Source organism: Lampetra fluviatilis, chromosome 37 (assembly GCF_964198595.1).
Source record: "Lampetra fluviatilis chromosome 37, kcLamFluv1.1, whole genome shotgun sequence".
Lineage (NCBI taxonomy): Eukaryota > Metazoa > Chordata > Hyperoartia > Petromyzontiformes > Petromyzontidae > Lampetra > Lampetra fluviatilis.
Window position 1 is genome coordinate 592,877 of NC_136311.1, and position 22,028 is coordinate 614,904.

Here is a 22,028-nt window from a genome sequence, read left to right on the forward strand (position 1 = left end):
CCTGGCTACCATCAAAGGTTTGTACACGAAGCCATACAAATATACAAACACAGACATAATTTCAACCGTGATAATGGTTACAAACTGAGTAATCATTGGAAAGATGTGATTAACCATGCAAAAAAGATTTAACTACACTTATTTGGACCATCTTATTTGACAGACAACTATTACAGGTTATTGATAGACAGCCAGTTTTGTTTTACCAGGTTTAGTTTTTTCTTTTTTCACACTTTTGTTATGTAGGCTATGCGTAGTCACAAACCGCACCTCTCCATAACAAAGGCTCAGTCTTTTGTTATGCAGTCTATTCTTAGTCTTAAGCCTCACCTTACCATATTAATAAAAAGTGTGCCGTACTTGGCCCTTCCCCTCTTCAACCATTATTTATACGGAGTGGTAGCTCTTGTACTCTCTCATTTACTTGATACAGCTGTCGTGGCTGTGACGGTTCCACCTGAAGACGGAAGCTTGTGTTGCCTCGGAAACGTCGTGATTTTTATTTTTTATTTTTATTTTATTTTACTTTTATTAATTAAATTTAAATTTTTTTACCTACGTGACTTTACCGAAAAAACCTACGAATATTGTAATCTGATTACTTGATTTGTCATTATTTATTTAATTAAACATGCATTCAGTTGCTTTAACCTGCTGTGAGCACGCATTACCCAACCCTGCTAATGCCATCCTTTCTTCAGTTTATTTGTCTTTAGAATACTTTTGGAATTTGCGAAATGAAAGTAATCATAAATAGTAAGACGAAGGTACTCTGCAAACCCACTGGCTATCAACAAAGATTCGTTGATGCAGCCATCCATATATACTGTATAGACACAGACACAATTTAAACCGAAAAGATGGGTACAAACTGAGCAATCATTGGAAGGACGATATTAACCAGTTTAAATCAAAACTGGCTGTGATGTTTCCATCCTACCTTCCGATGTTAGCAGTTATTTCCGACTCTCTGATTTTACATTAACAGGTTTACACTAACAAAGCCGCCGTTTACATTGACATGCCAATCTCTTACATTGACATGCTAACCTTTTTCTTGGTTCTTTCGGTAAAGTCACGTAGAAGGGAAGTAATAAAATAATAAAAATTAAACATAATAAAATGATATAATAATATATTTTATTATTATTTTTAAAAAATTACCGAAAGAACCAAGAAGATGAATCCCTGCAGTCACGAAAGCTTTAAATCGAAATTTATTCACTCATTATTCATGAACTTGCTATTTGCTATTTTGGCTATCTGTGAATCGCATCTGGAACTCTACCTGACAGCATCGCAAGAGAGAAATAAAGTGATGCGATAAAGCGATCAGAGAGAATGTGATGCGAGAAAGTGATGAGATAAAGTTATGAGAAAGTGATGAGATAAAGAGATGCGAGAGATAGATAACTTATTGAAGCTTTAGAAGCATCTGCAGACGTTGCACATACAAAATTTGTATGCCAATATCTTTATCCGCAAAATTTGCTATTCATGAGCATCTCTGGAACGTATCCATCGCGAATAATGATTACAAAATACTCCAGCACACCTAAGACTTTGCCGCAGCACACAGATGTGCCGGTTGTGAAACACTGGACCAGTCTAAACATTAGCCTGTCGTTGTAACATAATTTTCAGAAAATGAAAAACATCCATTATTACAGGCACAAATTGATGCATATATGGTGAGCATTAATAATTCATATTAATCGTTACAACCATATTTTGAACTTCACATGGACACTTATAATGCCAGAAGTGAATTATTAATAAAAAGTGAAAGATCTACATTTGGGATTGGAGGGGAATGCGCAGACTGGGTTTGGCAGAGGAAACTAGTCAAGCAGCCACGAGCCCTAGCCCTAACAAACTAGCCAGACATTAGCCCTCTCATGGACCCTTAATGCTTGTGCCACTGATGAGTTCAAGTCAGGCCCCATTCCCACTTTTCATCAATGTTTCACTTTTGGTGTAAAAGAGCCAGACATCTAAAACACTGAGTTGGTATTTCCGTGGTCATGTAATGCAGACGGAGGTCTCTCCTCTCCCCCTCGAGGGGCAGGGCTTCCGCCGGCAGTTTTCATCGTAGAATTATGGCACTGGCGCTGAGACAGAATATTCATCTCTTCATAACAGTGGACCCTGGCGATGGCCACCGGTGAAAACCAGGCATAACGTAAAATCGAAAGCAAAGTATTGAACCCAGGTTGCTGCAATTCATAGTACAGTTTGCTAGGCATCACATTGACTTTCTTCTGCATTTGGTATTCATTTTAGGCATGGCTGTACAGAGGGGAGACAGGAATTAATGGTGAGCAACATTGCACTGAGCACTCACAAACACAGCCACTGGAAAAATTAGCAAATTGATTAATGAGTTACAAATAACTTGGCTATGAAAACAGCGATGAGTAATCCCCTTTAGGCTAAGGTGATGACATCTCACACGATGCGCGCGCTCGCCTCCACTTGAAATAATTACGTATGATGCCATCTCGTGATGTCCTTCGTGATATGATTGCAAATGAAAAACCTCTGAAAACAACCACATGTTGGACACATTACATAAGCCATGCATATGCATGATATTCTTTTTTGTGTTTTTGTGTCTTCCTGTAATGGCGAGGATGAACTCACTTGGGCTGTTCTTCTGCCGTCGAGTGCTGCTGCAGCATGGCCATCAGGGTGGACGAAAACCTCTGCAAGCAAGACAACAAGACATCATCCCAGTGCTGAATTACTCAATTGGGATCACACATAGCAACATCGCCCTTTACTGCAAAAAAACAATTATTAGCAGGACCCTCCTAAATAAAGTATTTAGACTCAGTGAAGCCTCCTGGGTAAACAGGAATTATATAAATGAAAAATATAATGACCACGTACCAAACCCTGGTCCCCAACCCCACCATGCTCACAGGCCAGATCAGCGGCTGGTTATGTCTGCACCCGCCAGCCCCTTCACTCCCTCAAAATATTTTGATATGGCTCATAAAGAGCAAGAAAAGGTTAAGGGGAAGCCCTGCAATTAATTGCACTTGCCACTGATGGTGAAAGGGCCTCCGCTTTAGCGAGCTCTTGACAGTATTTTTGATTAATGGGTATTTTAACCTCCTCTTGTACGCTGGACCAGATGTTTTAAAAGAGGTGGGAGTAACCACACTTTATCCCACCACATGCCAGCTGCCAAACGACTATCTGTGGTTTACCCATTCATATTGCTGGGTGCACAACATTTAAAATTCCTTGGGGATTTAACTAAATTGTTCATTGTTCAACTGCCACGCCGAGGGAGATCGATCTAGCTACCTATGGATTGCAGGTCCTCAGCGTGCTATAATCATTGCACTATGACATTAGCCGTTGTGCTTATGTAGTGAGTTCAACTGAGTCGCAGACGTACTCTTGGAGGCAACACATTTATTTAACACCAACACACGGGGTAACTGCCCCTTAACAGAATAACAACCTGTGGTGGTGACCACCAGGCTAACTACACTAATTACTACGTAACTAGCTACAACGGACCGGAGCACAGCTCGGGTCCAGGTCCACGTGTTGGAGACTCGGTAAAACGTAGAACGTAGACGAAGGTTTCATCAGGATGAACAACAACCCCGGCCCTTCTGGGGGGCCCGGATTATATTCTCTGCGGCGTGACTGGCTCCGTCCTTGGCTACGACCGCCTTCCAGAATCCTCGAGCAGGATCTGGACCCCGACCACGTGACCACCCCTCGCCCCCATTTGGGCCCCTTTGAAGACTTAACCGGTCACGTGTCCTCTCGGGTCAACCAGAGTGCCATGGCCTTTAGTAACCCCTTTCCTACAGCCGGCACCCCTACACCCTATCCTGTAGGGCTGGTACTGCACACCAAGCGTGGTGCCATCCAGCGTTATCAATCATTACACCACACGCCGTGCCTCTCTAGGGCTGGCACTAATCAGTGACATCCCGCGATGTCACTACACTTATATAAGCTGTGCTGATATTCTGCTTTTTAATTTTTGACTTAAAACTTTAGTCACTGCAGGAATTCATATTCTTTGGTTCTTTCAGTGAAGTCATGTAGATAGAAAAATAATAATAAAAATAAGGTGAATAAAAATTAAAATTATAAAAATAAAATAATAATAAAACATTAATGTACACTGTAGCCTGGTTCTTAATCGGAGTGAGTGTACTGGCAGTCTATAATGTAGACTGTAGCCTGGTTATTAAGCTAGGTGAGTGTACTGGCAATCTATAATGTAGACTGTAGCCTGGTTCTTAACCCTGGTGAGTGTACTGGCAGTCTATAATGTTGACTGTAGCCTGGTTTTTAAGCTTAACTACAGACTACAGTCTACATTATAGACGGCCAGTACGCTCACTCAGTTAATAACCATTGCTACAATCGTCATCATAGAATGCACAATTTATGTTTTTCCCCTCAACTACCCCAGCCACATAACCCTGATCCCATTCTCAAGCCCCACCTGGACCCCTCTCACCATCTTGCTCTTCCAGACAAAGATCCCCCATGTAGCCTTAGCGGACTGTTGGGGAAAGTGCTGTTAGCGAGCATGTATGAAGGCCGGCACTGCACACGAAGGGGTGGGTGGCCAGCACCATACCCGGTCACCCCTGTCTCCCGAGTGGCGATGTTTACACACCGCACTAGGTGCTCATTTGTGGCTGAGTCGACCTAGGGGAGGCCCAGGACCAGTTCAGATAATCGTCACTGGTGATAGCCGTGAGCGGGAATCGACTCCGGGTCGCCAGGTTCGTAGAGTAGCACACTAACCGCTACACTAACCGCTATACTACTGCTCCTCCAGACAGACACCCCCCCTCCCCAGCTCACCTCCCCATTCTCGGGGGGGTCCCCATTGCCGAAGGTGCTGGTGACGACCAGAACGAGCGCCTCGTGCTCCAGGTCCACCGTGTCGTAGTCTTGCATGCACACTACCTGTATAAAAAACGCACCATCATAATTAGCCATGATGAATCCACCGGGAGGCGAAGGGCTCCCCAAACCATCACAATCTCTCACGATCCTGTATGGATCCTGTAATGTAACAATAATGTTATCACTCCATCTCCATGATGAATGCCCTCTCAGGTGTTCCCTCCTTTGACTGCCACTCTGTAATTAGTCTCGACCACAGGCCACAATCCCTTCTCATGACGTGTCCTGTCCAAGCTCACTTATCTTTCCTTGCTTCTTTGCAAACTTTTTCACATTTTGTTCAGACAAAATTGTCAATGTACCTGTACACATACTTGTAATACATTTACTATGAATAACATGATGCCCTTCATAAAAAAACATATAGCCCCATGCCAAGTCTGTCATGGGGTTTGTTTGTTTTCTACCATACTTCACAAAGCTGAAAAGTGTGGGATGGGTGAAGGGGTTGTCCAGAATAGTTTCATATATAATTTCCAACTAATGTTAGCCATGGCCAGGAAACAAAATCAGGTCCGCTGGGTTCATAGAGCAGTGGGCTAACCACTGCACCACCGCTCTACCGCTAAATGAATTGCATGAATAAAAAGTCACAATATTCTTACATGACTTACATGTTTTCAAATCACACAGTCGTTGAGATGTACATTTCTGAAGAGTTTCTTTTCAAACCAAATGTTTTTTTGCGGATCATACTTTTCTAGTGATTTTAAATCATATTATTTTTTTTTATTCCAATTGTGCTATCAGCATCATGTCATGCGATGAGGCCATTCCCAATTGGAACTCTCAGACAGCAGTGCACCACCCTGTGTTAGACAACAGCCGTGAAAATATATTATATTATTTATCATGCTTGTTAATTCAGGAAAGCTTCACGGAGTCTCAAGACACTTGTTTAGAAGGGTCTTGCCAAGTTATTACAGTAGGGGGTGACGTGATATGTAATCTCAATTGATTCATGTGCAGGTAATTTCCAGCACTGCAATGTTACATTTGGGTTTTGTTACTATGGGAGGAATGCAAAAAGCTCTGAGTAACCCCATTGAGAGCATTGGGAGAACGTGCAAACTCCACACAGAAAAGCACCAGAGTCAGGAATCAAACCCAGACCCTTCTTGCTGTGAGGCCCTAGTGTTACCACTGTCACCCCACCACCAAAATATTTAATTAACATTTCTTAAAGCACTTTCATTGCCTTTCAGCTACATACATTTGAAGAACACCTATTGAGCTCACTTTCAATTACGATCTGAAATTCGCTATCGTGCCAGCTGACCCACCTTGGCATCAAACGCATGCAGAAAGATCTCGCAGAGCGTCTTGGCGTACGCCTGTGACTTCCCAGTCTCCGTGGCATACAGCACCGTGGCCTTGACGCGCCGCGCCATCGCCTGTCCCATCAGCTTTGCCGAGAATTTGACGGCCCTGGGGAGAACGGGTGAGGGGTCAGACACACAGAACACATGCTGTAGTCAGCACTGTTGGGCCAGCAGGCTGACGCAGCATTAACACTAGTTCCGCATAGGGGAAATGGCCTGGGTTTGATTGCCAACTTGGGTGCCTTTATGCATGAGTTTCCTCTAGGTCCTCCACTAGTCCTCCCCATAGCTAAAAAAACATACAATGTAACTGGTATTGGCCAAACATCCCATTGCTGTAAAAAAATATTAGAAAAATTACTCAATTGGTATGACACACAGCAACATCACCCCCGACTACAAAAACTTTGCAGGACCTTCCTGAAAAATAGTATTGAGACTGAGTGAGGTTTCTCTGAGTAAAGCACTATTATAATCATAAGTGAGGCCAGATGAAGATGATGACTAAGCCCTCCCTGCAGCAGGTGAAACCTTGTTGGTAAACAAAAGGCTGCCCCAATTTATTACCATGAATATTCATATATTCAGCTGCCTTGTACACGAATATATTTTGTATCGATCCCATCAATGTTCCAAACCTTTTTTGCTCGAATAAACATCACTTACTTGGGCAAAATTATGAACAAATTGAAAACCCAGTTAAAAGACAAAAATACAGACCCAAACTTAAATCAAACGTCTCATCTGTCATGGGACATTGCTGAAAACCAAATTCCCATCTCTATTCAACAGCTGCAGGTAACATTTTCAGCCCCTCTACACTGTGCATTCATATATGTTACAAACAGAAGAAATGTAAGCACATATACATGCAATGACATATACAAAGACAAAAATCCCCTATATCCCCTATATATATAAAAGGCAAAGTTGTGAATATGTGTGTCTGTTCAAAATGTTTAGCGTACTTCCCGACATGCAACAAACTGGACATTTGCCATGTGGGTACTTTCCAGACTGTACACCATGCAAAAATTATACAAATACACTTTTTTGGGGGGGGGGGGGGGGGAGCTCAAGTGAGCTGTGACGTCAAATCTGTCACGTGACCCGCGCATGTGGAAGCGTAACGATTATTTTAACCGGTCCTGGGCCTCCCCTAGGTCGACTCAGCCTCAAACAATTAACTGGTGTGGTGTGTGAACATCGCCACTAATCGTGTTGCTGGCCACCGACCCCCTCGTCCCCTATATAGCCTACACGACCTGGTGGGGCTAGTGCTGTTAGGGAGCATCTATTAAGGCCGGTATGCCACACGCGGAGGTCGGTGGCCGGCACCATGCCTGGCCATCTTTGTCCCCCCACAGCTGACATGTACACACCACACTAGATACTCATTTACGGCAGAGTTCACATAGGTGAGGCCAAGGACCGTTGCGACGAATCAAATTCAAATTGCCGGATACGTAGCACAGAATGCTAATCACTATGCTACCACTCCTCACAATCAGAACACACCAATGCAGACATAGGCACACATAGTCATGAACAAACACACACACACACTAAGGCCTGTATCCTTAGTCACAGCTCAGGCTTAGCTCTGGCTCAAGTGAGCCAACTCAAAGCAACGTTTAACTTGAGCCAGCTTTAAGCATGGTCCCAATCATAATCAGAACAATCCTTGAGCGGAGCCTGAGTCAAGCCATGGCCGAGCCACTCATGCAACTTTGAAAGAAACTGACTGGCTCAATTTTGAGCTGAGTCGTGTTAGAGCCCAAGCCAGAGCCAAGCCGTAACTAAAAATATGACCCAAAGCTGCAATCTTGCCATACTCAGCCAGTTTCTTGAAACTGATCACTTTCTTCTTGTTTGCTGACTTCCATGTTTTCCAGGGTGCCGGCTGGCAGAGCGGGCAATGGGGGTGGCAAGACGGTGGAGATAGGGTGAGGGGGAGGTTGGAAAGGGAATTCATAAGAAGAAGAGGGTTGAGAGGGTAACAGTGAGTAGAGGGTAAACAAAAATGTGTTATTTTTAGCCTGCATCCATATGACATGTGTTATAGAGTGTAATGCAAATACGCATTCTTAATTCAACCTAGTAGATGGTCAGGTGAACAGTGCAGATGTCTCACCTGGTAGAGGAAAGTCAAGTGAAGGATGGAGGTGTCTCACCTGGTAGAGGAAGGATGGGGAGAGCGTGTAGTTGAGCATCTCCTGGTGGAAGGCCGGCGTGAGCGAGCTGGACATGGGCGGCACGATCCACACCCAGTCGGCCGGGCAACCCCCGCGCGCCTGGTACTCATTCTCCATGTGCTTGAGGAACGACTCCGCGGCCGTGTGATGGTCCACAATGGTCACCTTGTCACTCTGGGTGGAGCACACACACGTGCAACAATATTGTTTGAATTAACACTCCATTTTATGATAACTCTATCTACAACCCTAACACTTAGGCCAAACGTGAAGTCAACGTGTTTAATTTGCTATTCTTTCTATGGTTGTTTACTGAGTAGAGGCTCCGTCTCAGAACTCCGTCTCCAAGTGGTTCTACATCACAACACTGTTTTCCAGTTGGCGTTGACATCGCTATGTATAATCCCAATTGAGTAATGTTACAGGTATTTTATTAGCATTAGGACGTTTGGTCAATACAAATAACTTTGTGTATTTTTTAGTGATGGAAGATAACCAGATCACTCAGAGGAAACCCATGTGGAACAGAGGGAGCACATGCGTACAAACTCTACACAGAAAAGAACCCGAGTTGGAAATCAAACCCAGGTGCTCCTTGTGAGGCACGAAGGATGGGAGAGTAGTAAAGGGTGACACCTGATGACAGCGTGAAACCTGATGAGACAAAACCTGGTGAGTAGTGACACCAGGTGGGTAGTGACACCAGGTGGGTAGTGACACCAGGTGGGTAGTGACACCAGGTGGGTAGTGACACCTGGTGGGTAGTGACACCAGGTGGGTAGTGACACCTGGTGGGTAGTGACACCAGGTGGGAGTGTGACACCTGGTAACTGTGCAGCACGGCGATGTTGATCTCCACGGCCGCCTGGTCCTTCCAAAGTGACGTCACGTTCCCCGTGTCCAAACCCAGCCTCTTGCCCACATCCTGGAGGCAGGCAGAGTGGAGAGTCAGGAGCGATGGGGACCATAGGGTGAGCCTGCATCTCTGGTCCACAATTAAATAACGTCCTTAACTTAAGGTGGCTGGATGGCGCAGTGATAACACTGCTGCCTTGCAGCAAGAAGGGAACTGATTTCTATTCCTGACTGGGCACCCTTCTGCGTGGAATTTATATGTTCTTGTCCTGTTCTGAATGGGTTTCCTCCGAGTTCTCTTGGTTCCTGCCACTGCTAAACAAAAACGTATAATGTAACTGGCATTTGCCAAACATCGCAATGCTGAAATGTACCTGTATATTACCGTGCTAATCGGCGGTACAGGATAACTCAATTGGGATGTTGAATCCCCATTGGAATGTTTAATCCTAATTTAGCACGGTTGGCTGTGCACGTTGCGAAAGAAGTTCAACATACACATAGCAAAGTCACGCCCTACTGCAAAAAACTTGGCAGAACCCTCCTGATAAAAAATATTGAGACTCAGTGAGGCTTTCCTGATGAAACAATCATACTATTCACTTACCTAGGAAATCCTCACTGATGTCCCAATACTTTTTCAGCATCTAAGCTCCTTTAATGAGTATTTTGTTCCATGTAGGAGACAAGGAGCAAACAATCTCACTTTTAAGCATAAGACACAACGATGACACAGTCATCTTCATAGAACATATAAGCATAAAACCGATTCTCACACGCACGATTTGATGCATATATCCTGAACCAATGGATGGAACGTGTCTGAGATTACATCCACCAGGGAGATGGAGCGATGAAGTCAGCATGTATGCAGTTGCTGGATGGATTGTTGCATCGCAGGATTGTGGGGGGTGGTGACAGCTTCGGGAAGTCTCCATCCAGCATACAAATCTATTTTTAGTCATGAATCGAATCCTTGTCCCTTTCCAAGTTTTAAGCACCATCAGCACCACAAAGCTTTAAACATGTTATGCCTGGAGTTATTAACATTTTAAGCATTACGGACACTTGTGACTGCTACACAGATAAATCAATTTCTCATAAACGGAGCTGTTTTTACAAACTCTTAAATCATTGCAAAGGTATAGACTGTGAGACACTCTCTTGATGGTGATAATGAATCACGGCGATGTGAGAGTGGAGAATGAGCAGTAATGATTTCCAAAACCCAACCACAAACAAAAATAATGTCATGCTTTAAGAAAAACTAGTAAAGTATTAAATGAAACCATAGTTAGAACATTAAAAGCAATACAGAAATTTTGGGTCAAAATGTCTCCCTGGTCAAATGAGCAATTGAGCAGGCCTTACCTCTGTATGGCATAGAATAGTAATGTGTAGTGGCATAGAATAGTAATGTAGCAGCATAGCGCTGGTTGCTGGCAGGGAAGGAGATCTGTGGCTTACGGCAGCCCTGGCGTCAGCAGGCCAGGTTATACACCAGAGGGGGGATCTAAGGGAATGGTCACAGCAGGGACACATCAAGAACACGCTGGTAGGTTCTAGAAAGGGGGCGTTGCCAGGGGTGGAGCCCGGCCACGCTGAGAGTATAAGAAGGGCCCCTGTAGGAGACCTCTGGGCTGTTGCGTGGAGTGGGATCCCCGTCATGCTGCTGAAGTCTTCGTCACCATTCTTCTCCTCGCCTTCGACGTCCTCCGCCCTGCCAACATCCGCTTCCTCAGGCCCGCAGGCAAGTCGTGATGCATCAGACACCCGGCCGCAAATGTCACATCATACATCCCCCTTGATGAGCGCGTCGGGTTCGCACACTGTCATCCCTCATCGTGTTATGGCGCATGAGCAACGGACTTCGGCGTCGAATGATTCGCCGCGGGGGGTGGGGCAGTGGAATGCGTTGGCGCACCGTGTTGTGGCGGCGGGCTCATCCACGGTAGTTGGATATGTTCAGGGGATAGATCTGAGGGTGCTGATCGACACAGGGGCGTCGGCTAGTATGATTTCTGAGCTTATTTCGAAGTCTTTGCCGCCGAGGTCCTGCTGTCTTAGCCCGGTCACTCGTGCGTGTGTCGCCGCGAATGGCGGGAGGTTGGGCATTATAGGCCAAATATTGGTGAAAGTCTGCATTGGGGACATTGAGTTGACAGGGCCGGTGTTGGTTTCTAGGACATTGGCTGTGATCTTCTCGCGAGGATACCCCTTAAGATTCTTGTTGATCAGGGTTGTATTGAATTGTCGTCGGAACGGCGGTTGGCTTTTCTGAAGTCTCCGACCCGGTAAAACGGGCCGAAGGAAACTGTTACGGTTCCTCCAGGTGCTCAGATGTTGGTGCCCTTGCGGTTGCGGAAGCAACTTGCTTTAACGGATATCGTTGAAGGGGTCCTTTTAACCCCTTCGAACAAGGCGATTCGGGGTCTCGCGTTGGTGGGGGCCCAAACTATAGTAAGAGGGGACCAGGAACCCTTTCTGCAAGTACTGAATGTCGGGCTGGGGGCTGCGGTGGTCCAAGCGGGTACAATTTTGTTCTACGCGACGGCGCTATGAAGAGGCCCGTGGGGGGCTGCAGAGGTCATTGCCATGGCGGAGCGAGGAGGCAAGTCGGATGGGGCTTGGACGCGTTGTGTGGGGAAAATTCGAAATTGTCCGGGGAACAGCAGGGCGAGTTGCATGCCTTGCTCCGAGAATTCGAGGATATTTTTAACCAGGGGAAATTTGATATTGGCCGCACGTCACTAATGCAACATCACATCAACACGGGTGCCGGCCAATGTAAACCACCAGCTGCGGAATTGCCATGTGCTGTTGTGGCCTCCATTGATGTTGCACCACCCGCAACAACTGCTCCTTGTGACAACACAATTGGTCTCACGCATGCTGAATGGAGACGCCTCCAGGTAGAGGATGCCTCCTTGTTAAAGTTGTGGCGTCACGTTGGGACGAGGGGGAGTAAAAATATGCCAGCGGAAATGTCCCTTATAAGACTCCATGACGGACTGTTGATAAGGTGGGATGAGGAACTGCAAAGTCATTGCAATTGTAGTGCCGACTGCTCTACGGGGTAAACTTACACGGGCTGTCCACGTGAAATTAATGCACCTTGGGGTACGTAAAACTTTGCCGACACTGAAGCGTGACTTCTTTTGGCCCGGGATGACGGATGATGTGTACCACATGGTCAGGGGATGCACTGACTGCGCACGCCGCAAGCCACCGCTGAGGCAGGTCCAGCTGCCGTTACAATACATTGCGGTGTCTCGTATTAATGAGCTGGTTGCTCTGGACATCCTCGGGCCATTTCCTGCCACTCAGAGGGGAAATAAATTCCTCCTCGTTGGGGTGGAATACCTGTCCCAGTGGCCGGTGGCGTGGCCTCTGCCAGATCAGTCGGCCGCATCCATTGCGGACACATTTTTACACAGGTACGTTTTGGACAAAGGGGCCCTGGAACAACTCCTTATGGACCAGGGGTGACATTTTTCTTCGAAATTGTTAAAGGAGGTGTGCGATTCCCTGGGTACAAAAACATCCAGACATCGCCCTACCATCCCCAGACGGACGGGATGGTAGAACGCTTGCACAAGACTCATACGTCCATGTTGTGCCAACAGGTTCATGAGGCACATTCCAGGTGTCCTGGCCTTATATAGGATGGCCTCTCACGCCTCAACAGGATTCTCGCCGTTTTACCTCATGTATGGGAGGGAAAGTGACCCTCCCATGGAGGCTCAGTTAGGCATAGACTTGGGCAAAAAAGTCCATTATGCCCTATTAGGCGGCTGACGGAGGCGCAGGAGGCGTCTCGAGAGAATTCGGCTAAGCGACAGACCGCGAATGAAAAACTTGTAGGGCAACGGGAGTCCGGGACCCCATGAACCGCTGGGGACAAGGCGTGGTTGCATTGTCCCCAGGTGCCCCTAGGTACGTCCCCCAAATTGCACCGGCCGTGGCAGGGCCATGTTGAGGTGATTGAAGTTAAGAAGCTGCAGTGCGTGCGTATACGGGTCGGTTGCCGGCGCTGGTTTGTGCACCCATCACGGTTGAAGCCCTATATTGCACCCTGTGTTGACAGTTCATCTCCACCTCCTGAGTGTCGGGTGTCTGACGTGTCCGACAAACCAGGGCGAGTGAGCCCGGAGGTTATGCCCAGGATTCCATTATATCACCCACAAAATGCCAGCGCCTGATGCCCGCAGATCCACCGACAGCACCTCCGAAGGACGGACCGGGGGTGACAGACCGGTTGCCATCTTCTTCCCGGCAGGGGCCGCGCCCATTAGGCCATTTCCGTATTGTCCCCGGGGTCCCCAGCACGCCAATTCCCATCCCAGCTAGGGGTCCGGCGGCGAGGACCCACTCGAAAAGTGTTTCGTTTCGATAACCCGCCCCTTTTCCATTGTTCACTTCCTTGCAGTTCGGGTTCGTTGTTGAGGGTTCTCGCCTAGAATTTGTTATTCCTCCATGTTAGCTTTGTTGCATTAGCGCATTTGTGCAGTTCCCCTCTACATAGGTGATTGATGTCAGCCGGGATGGCTGTTTTTTTTTTCACGGAGGTAGGTGATGTGGTGGCATAAAATAGTAAAGTGTAAATCTTAACTTAAAGCTTTCATAACTGCAGGAATTCATATTCTTTGGGTCTTTCGGTAAAGCCACATAGATAGAAAAATAATCAAAATGTTATTTTCTTATTATTTTTATATCTACGTGGCTTTACCGAAAGACCCAAAGAATAGTAATGTAGCAACATAGCACTGGCTGCTGGCAGGGAAGTGGTCTGCGGCTTACGGCAGCCCTGACGTCAGCAGGCCAGGTTATACACCAGAGGGGGATCTAAGGGAAAGGTCACAGAAGGGGCACACTGAGAACCCCCTGGTAGGTTCTAGAAAGGGGGGGCCGGGAGTGGAGCCCGGCCACGCTGAGAGTATAACAAGGGCCCCTGTAGGGGACCTCGGGGCTGTTGTGTGGAGTGGGATCCCCATCGTGCTGCTGAAGTCTTTGTTACCGTTCTTCTCGTCGTCTTCACCATCCTTCTTGTCATCGTCTTCACCATCTCGGGGCGTCGCCAGTCAGGCAGCCTACCAACTGTCCTGACTGAGTAATGTCGCCGACAATAGACGGACTAATTATAAAGTGTTAACCCCGATGGTGCTTGTTAATAAAAGAAGTGCCTCCAACTCTTATCGTCTCCGAGATAGTCACTACACCTCCATTTGTAGCTCTTAGCAAGTAGCGGAAATTCCACATTCTCATTGTATGGACCAGTCAAGACATAGAAACACAAGTTATATTTTTATAGGTAGGCTTTCACAACCAATATTGATTCATAATTAGTTTATTTTGGGTTAGGTTGTGTAGGTATGGCACCTGAGTACTACCTGGAAAGTAATTATGAATAATAATAATAATAATACAAAGAATCGTAATGATGCCAATGTAATGTGACCATTTAAATTGACACTTAACTAAAATCGTGATAACATGGAAAAAAATATCTTCAATCAACCCCATATTACTAAACTCCTCATTGTACTAACCCTCATGTAATACTAAATTGATCGGAAAGCAACATATCTTCTATGACTAATTCCTCACAGTTCTACACCCATAATGTTAATTGTATTAACCCTATTGACCATTTAATGCTGAACTAAAATCACAATAGCATTGAAACTTTTACTGCATTACTAACACAATATATAATTGTGTTAATAATATAATTAATATAATTAAGGAAAGCCTATTTTCACAACCACTAAACAGATTAACCTTATTACACAAATCTACTCTGCCAATCACAACCAATCAACCAGAAATCAAAGCTAATTGTTAAACTGGATGATTTCATGGCACCTACCTAAGGACTTAAACCGGGAAGCTCCTTTAAACAAGATTTGAGCTTTTGTTACCACCTCATGATGCTGGATGTAATGTACAACGAAACAAATATAATTGCAAAATGTGTATTGCTTTTCAACATTCCGGTTTTCTGAAAACCCAAATCAATTGCCATTTTGCCCACCTAACAAATGTATTTAATTGGCTATGTTTGGTGATAGTTCTTTTTAAAAAATGTCATACCTCCACAATCTCGCCAAAAAGACACAAATTATGGATCAAAAACACTACTGTTGAATGTTGCTCACCTTGTACTCGTTTTTTTATCAATCTCATAGGATTTATAAGCTTAGGCAACCCTTGACGGTTGACCTGGATGTGAACTGGCAATCTAATTGCGAGTAGAGTGCTTTGTTAACAATTACCACTATACTGATTTAAATTCATGATTGTTTAATGCAAGATTTCCAATAACTCCTATTGGTTTCTCCACACTAAGTGGTTGAGTTCACCAAGTGGAGCTCATGATATAGATTCATAGAACCTGCAAAAATATTCTGGACCACTCAATGTAGAGACAACCAGTGTCTTAATGCGTGGGGACTAGCTCCCACCACAGGAACGTGGAATTTCCACCAATGCCACTTAGCCAGCATTAAGCAAGCACCTGTGACAGCATGGACCCTTGTTTGATGCTGGTTGAATGGTTCCGAGGAGAGGGAACAATAAAATAGGCTCTTTGTGGATGAGGCTGAAAAGATTGTTTCATCTCAGGGCCATGAGAGATGGAAACGGCATGGGGTAGGTATCATCCAAGCATTGGATTGATAATGGATGATGATTAGTTTGTGACATTGCCCAGAGGTAACGTGTTTCCAGAGGTTGGCAGTTTGAGCCCAGCGCCCAGCACGGTTTATATTGCGGGAATATTAACCGTAAAAATATGCACTGTCTGCTTCACAGTGAACATTAAAAATCCCGTGACGAATTCAAAAAAGATTCGGCCATGTGTGGCAGCGTCATGATCCGTATTTGATAAATTACTCACAATTTATTTAACTGGGACAAAAATAGTAACATTTACTCCTCCCAATGCCCACATTCTGGCCTCTGCTGCGTGCTCATTGTGCCTTGCAGGGACAGGTGCCTACAAGTGCCCCCTCCCAATCATGCATAGAATTTCCATGAGTCGTGCCTGAACTAAGCCATGCATGTATGAATGTTGAACTTCTTTCGCACCGTACGTAGCCAACTGCGTTAATTGGAGATGCGGGGGAAGGACAACAGACTATCACCGAGCTGCTCATGCATGTTTGAAAGCAACTGAACAGCTCAAGCCTGAGCTGAGCCGTATTAGAGGCCATGGTAGAGCCGAACCGCCACTAAATATACGGCCCTAAGTGATGATAAAGCAGGTGCCTGGCACAACACCCAGTTACCTGGATCACGTTGAGTCGGCCAGTGTCGCAGAAGTCCCTTAGCCCGATCTCGGTGCCCATGTACCAGCCGTTAAAGGGACACGCGGTGAACTCCAGGCCGCCCACCTCCAGGGCCATGTTGGCCACAGCTGGCACCGCATACCAGCGCAGACCCATATCCACAAACCAGTCATACCTGCCAGAGAGTACGGAGAGGTCAAGAGGTTGTGAGAGGTCTAGAAGATCACAGTGAGATCAAAAGGAAGTTGTCAGATGAAGGTCACAGGTCAAGGTCATGAGGAGATCACAGGGCAGTCACATGCAAGTCAAAAGGTCATTGCCAGGTTAGGTTATCCGGTTATGTGGAGGCCAATGTAAAGTTAATGGAAGGACAAGAGGTCATGGGGAATTCATAGAGAGGTCAACAGGAAGTCAATGTTAAGGTCATACAGAAGCCATGGGAAGATGAGGCTTATTTAACAAGTGAAATATTTAAACTAAGATCGTTGTTATGAATCGTTAAAGTTTCATTTTTGTAAAACTTTGCTAACCTCCATAAATATTTTAAGGGGGCAACTCAATCCATTTCATTGTGCTACAACATTCGGGCTGTTAAACTGGCTCCAATGAGATGGCATTTGTCAATATTTAATCATGTATTCACGAGCAGAGGTTTGTACGCATGATATCGACGTGTGTGCCACCCCAGGCCTAGTTTTTGTACAGCCCTTTGTCAATCCACTGCTGAATGTGGGCCACCCTTCAGTGGATGAGGATTATTTGACCATACTTCACCATGCTTGTCAGCATGAATTTATCAAGGCAGGGAGCATAGGAGTACTATACAGTATAATGGATTTTGGCGCACTGCCCTCTGCTCGACAGCCTATAACGCCTAGTATACGCTGTGGCCATCCATCCAAGCACTATCCAGGCTCAAATCTGCTGAGCTTCCGAGATCTGACAAGACCAGGCGTACTTCGGGTGATTTGGTTACAGGCAAGTTATTGCTCTGATGTGTAAATTTGATTCTGTCTGCTTTTATACAGAAAATACAACATCCCTAAACCAGTTTTCGTGACTGCAGGACTAACTTCTTGGCTCTTTCGGTAAAGTCACGTAGGAATAAAATTAATTAGGTAATAAAATACGACGTTTCTATTGCAACACAAGCAATCATCATCAGGTGCAAATGATAAGAGAAAAACCTAGTAAACTTAGAAATATAATGCAATACAACACAGGGTGGTCGGCTAACATAACAGTCAAGTTTAAACCACCTCTACGGGAAGGATTTAAGTTAGTTTTCTCTCTCTCCCTGTGTCTCTGTGTTGTCTCTCTCTGCTTATGTGTCTGTCCATGTTCCTCCGTGTCTGTGTTTTGTCTCTCTCTCAAATGTAGCACTCTTTGGAAGGACGTAATCAACCAGGTAGGGTATTGACTGTTATATTAGCCGACTCTATGTGTTGTATTGCATTATATTTCTAAGTTTACTAGGTTTTTTTTCTCTTCTCATTCATTTGTACCTGATGATGAATGCTTGTTTTGCAATCGAAACGTCGTATTCTATTATTTAATTATTTTTCTTTCTATGTGCCTTTACCGAAAGATCTAAAAAGTTATCCCTAAACCAATTACGAGAAAACTCGCCAAAGCTTGTCAGTACCAATTTAGAGTTCTGTGTAGTTTTGTGGCAAAATTAGCAAGAATAAACCGTCAAAAAGCAAGTTTATTATTTTAAAAAAAAACATAATTATTCTGTATCAGTATGATTAACGCACTTGCATTACAACACAAGCAAGTTGGTTGGTGTTGGAGCCTAACGTACATGTCCATGAGCAAACACATATATTTGTGAATGGGGTCCAGTGCTCTTACCAATAACACCTGCTAATCCAGCAGCATTTGTTTAACAAGCTTGGCTGTTGATGAGACCCAGAGGGTCAAAACAAGTTCAGTTTGCTTCCTTAAATTAACGCTTTTGGATAATATTAATCTGAAAAGTAATACTGATCTACAAATGTTTTATTTATATGTGGAGATACAGAAGGGGTTCTGCTTATATTTTGTTGAACCCACATTTTTACAAAGTTGGATCTCCTAGTGGTGATTGGCACAGTTACGGCTACGTACGGTGCAAAATAAGCTCAACATTCATACATAGTTAGTTGTATTGAATTTCATGTTTTTACGTATGATTGCAGGTACAGACGTACAGGTCGGACATGTATTTCCAACAATGATAATAAGCGCCGTGCACAGACTCCATTGTTATCTTAATTTTAATATGGGGACGTACTCTGTCTCGACATGTGCTCAGTGGGATATATTGTGCAGGTGGTACAAAGGGGTCCAGGTGCCAGTCTACACAGGAAGGGGTGGGGGGGCAGGAGAAAGGACCCTCCATTTCAGTCCTTATGCCAGGGCCCCATGACAACCAAGCTACTGATTTTCATGTTCTAGAAGAGCCCACAATATGCATTTGTAGAGGTATTACGTAACGGGGTGTGGCGAGCTGTTACGTTGGGGGTGTCTACATCAACGTCCGCAAACGGTCACCACCCTGGGGGGCTGTGTGGAGGCTGTGGCTGGGATCCCACACAGCCCCGCCCCTCGGGGGGGGGGGTTAGGTATATAAGGCGGTGAGAGAGAGAGAGCTCTAGGCAGTCGTCGGAGTCAGAAGACGATGAAGAGCCAGTGAAGATTGAAGACCGACTAGCCTAGCCCTGGGACTACCCTGTCTAGCAGTTCTTATAAGAGCCGAGCAGGGCAAGCCAGGGGCGACCTCAGAGAGCGAGGTCTGGGTCCCTGTGAGGGCCAGACTCGAGTGGCTGAGGGTCGGGCCTGAGCCGAAGCTGGGCCAGGTCAGTTAGCCTCCTTTAGGATGGTCTGAGATAGAGGGGTGTAGTAGGAGCTAACGAGGAACGTTAGCTGAGGAACACATCCTCTAGTAGAATCGGGTGAAGGGGCCGTTACCCCTTCAAGTGTGAGGGTTCGCTACGTGCTGTATCGTAGCTCCTGTTAATAAATACGTGTTGCCTCCATCGACGTCTCCTGCACTACTTACGCTCACTACACATTGGCCACCAACTCCTCTATTCTCAAACCTTATCACCTCGCGTCACAGTCACGGATGTGAGACCTGCTGGGGTTTTGGGTGCCTTTGCTATATTTATTTGTGTATCATCTATGAACTGACTGATCCTAACCATCATCATCAGCCAAGATTAATCCACTGCTGGATGAAGACCCAGGCGCCAAACCAAGAAGAGGAGGACAAATTGGACAGGAGTGCCAATGCCAACTGTGCTACGCCACTGCCTCTATGCCCAATGCCTCCCCCCCACCACCAGACTTTCAACCCCTCTCCATCCCGAACTGAGCTGACATCATCGTATTTTCTCATCAAACTTCGGTGACTAAGCCCATAGCTGACCACACGTGGTCGGTAGGCAGCCCTCGCAAATCACATTAGCGGAGTCGTGCTCGGAATGGAAATGCATGCATGCGAATGAGAGGGGGTCATGTGGGGTGCAACTGGAAAGGGTGACCCCTCCAAATTGATTTGTGTGTGTTCTGTCCTTTGGAAAAGTGTGCAGCCGGTGGTAAAAAACAAATCAAAGGAACGAAGGTATATGCGCGTTGCACATTGGTCCCGGCAGGGTCAAGCAATGAGCCTAAGCAAACTGTGTCACTCGAATTTTATCATTCTCCAATTGTTGTGTTCGTATATGTGTATACAGCATACATACACACAACCAATATATACACACACACATTTACACACACCCCGCATGGGGACAGAGGAACATATACACGCAAAGACAAAGATCCCCATATAGCCTTAACAGACTGTTGGAACAAGTACTGTAAGCGAGCACACATGAAGGTCGGCAAGGGCACACGAGGGAGTGGGTGGCCAGTACCACAATATTAATAATAAACGTATTAAAAAGTCAGGCCTAAATTACAAACAAAGGGGAATGGCCCATGCTTGACCCATGCTCTGGCAGTTGGTGAGGTGATGATTAAAAACAGTCAGGTGATACAGTAGTTCATTGTCTAATGAAGCTCAAAGCAGTTTGAGTAAAACATCGGATTTGATGTAAAATTCGGTTATGAAAAAGTCTCAAGCCATCGGTGAGATTCATTGGTCAGAATTGGATAAATACATTGGCACGAATAAATGACATATTTGTAAACGTGACAATCTTGTTGAATGCTGGAAGGTTAATGATCAGAATTAACATAAAACTACCACGTGGCCTAACCCGAAAAAAAAATATGCATCATCACCAAATAATTTGTGAAATGCAAACCGCATCACCAGTAACTTTGTATGGTTTATTTTTATCTATGAGAAAAGAATCTGAAAACTCGGAGGAAAGCCATGCAGAACAGGGGGATAACCTATAAACTCATACACAAAACCCAAGCTGGGAATCGAACACAGGACCTTTTTGTTGTGATCCCCAATTGTTACCACTGCAACACCCTGCTGTCCTATATAGAAATATACAGTACATTTACATGTCATAATCAACGTTTTTGGGTTTAGATCGCGTTATTTATAAATGTGTCGTAACCCTCCACCACCCGACACGGCCAATCAGTAAAAAAGTGTCACGTTGACAAAAAACAAATAGTTCACTGCTTTAGCCCACCGGTGTGTTGAAGAGTGAAACCACAACATTTACAATTTTTGAGTACGACGTTCGCTGGTAATTGCATCCAGCATCATCGGGCAATTCGCCAGAATGGAGGGTTACGACACATTTATAAATAACGCGATCTAAACCCAAAAACGTTGATTATGAATAATATTGGTCGCGAAAGCCTACGTGTTAAACTGACATTTACATGTGTCTGAACTGGTACTGGTCAGTAAACTGAAGCTTGGTGAAGTATGATAAAAAAAAAAACATTATGATCAAAAGGCGAGGGCGACGGAAAATCAAATATTAAAAGATCCCCTGTACAGCCTTAACAGATTGTTGGGGCAAGTGCTATTAGCGAGCACCTATTAAGTCCAGAACGGTACACGAGGGGGTGGGTGGCCAGCATCACGCCCGACCGCCTTTGTCTCCCTAGTGGCAATGTTTACATACCAAACCAGGTACTTATTTCAGGCTGAGTCGACCTAGGGAAGGTCCAGCACCAGTTCAAATAATCGTTACTAGTGTTGGCCGTGAGCGGAAATCGAACTCGGGTCGCTGGGTTCATAGCGCAGTGCGCTAACCACTACACTGCCGCTCCCCATACATATGCCCACTCACACACCTTCACGTTCAATGTACCTCCTGCTTCTCCTACGATTCGGTGTCACGGCGGGAGGTCGTGGGTTTAGATGTGTGCATGCGTCAATGTGGCTCCACATTATTACATTTGGATGCAATAAATTATCTTCTTGGTTCTTTCGGTAAAGTCACGTA

At 45.3% G+C, this 22,028-nt stretch overlaps 1 protein-coding gene and 1 long non-coding RNA gene across 2 annotated transcripts in view; one reads left to right on the forward strand and one right to left on the reverse strand.

The window, feature by feature from the left end:
• The window catches only part of LOC144945188 (nitric oxide synthase 1-like), a 93,871-nt gene that overhangs the window by 24,395 nt on the left and 47,448 nt on the right, over positions 1 to 22,028 (reverse strand). The window contains exons 9-15 of the mRNA XM_078873478.1: positions 16,618 to 16,792; positions 9,297 to 9,398; positions 8,453 to 8,647; positions 8,114 to 8,181; positions 6,240 to 6,384; positions 4,852 to 4,956; positions 2,644 to 2,705 (exon numbers count right to left, since the gene is read on the reverse strand). Of these exons, the coding sequence (XP_078729604.1) occupies positions 2,644 to 2,705; positions 4,852 to 4,956; positions 6,240 to 6,384; positions 8,114 to 8,181; positions 8,453 to 8,647; positions 9,297 to 9,398; positions 16,618 to 16,792 (852 nt within the window). The remainder of the gene's footprint in view (positions 1 to 2,643; positions 2,706 to 4,851; positions 4,957 to 6,239; positions 6,385 to 8,113; positions 8,182 to 8,452; positions 8,648 to 9,296; positions 9,399 to 16,617; positions 16,793 to 22,028) is intronic.
• The window catches only part of LOC144945189 (uncharacterized), a 39,522-nt gene continuing 28,431 nt past the window's right edge, over positions 10,938 to 22,028 (forward strand). Inside the window, exon 1 of the long non-coding RNA XR_013639634.1 lies at positions 10,938 to 11,078. This is a non-coding gene — a long non-coding RNA (uncharacterized LOC144945189). The remainder of the gene's footprint in view (positions 11,079 to 22,028) is intronic.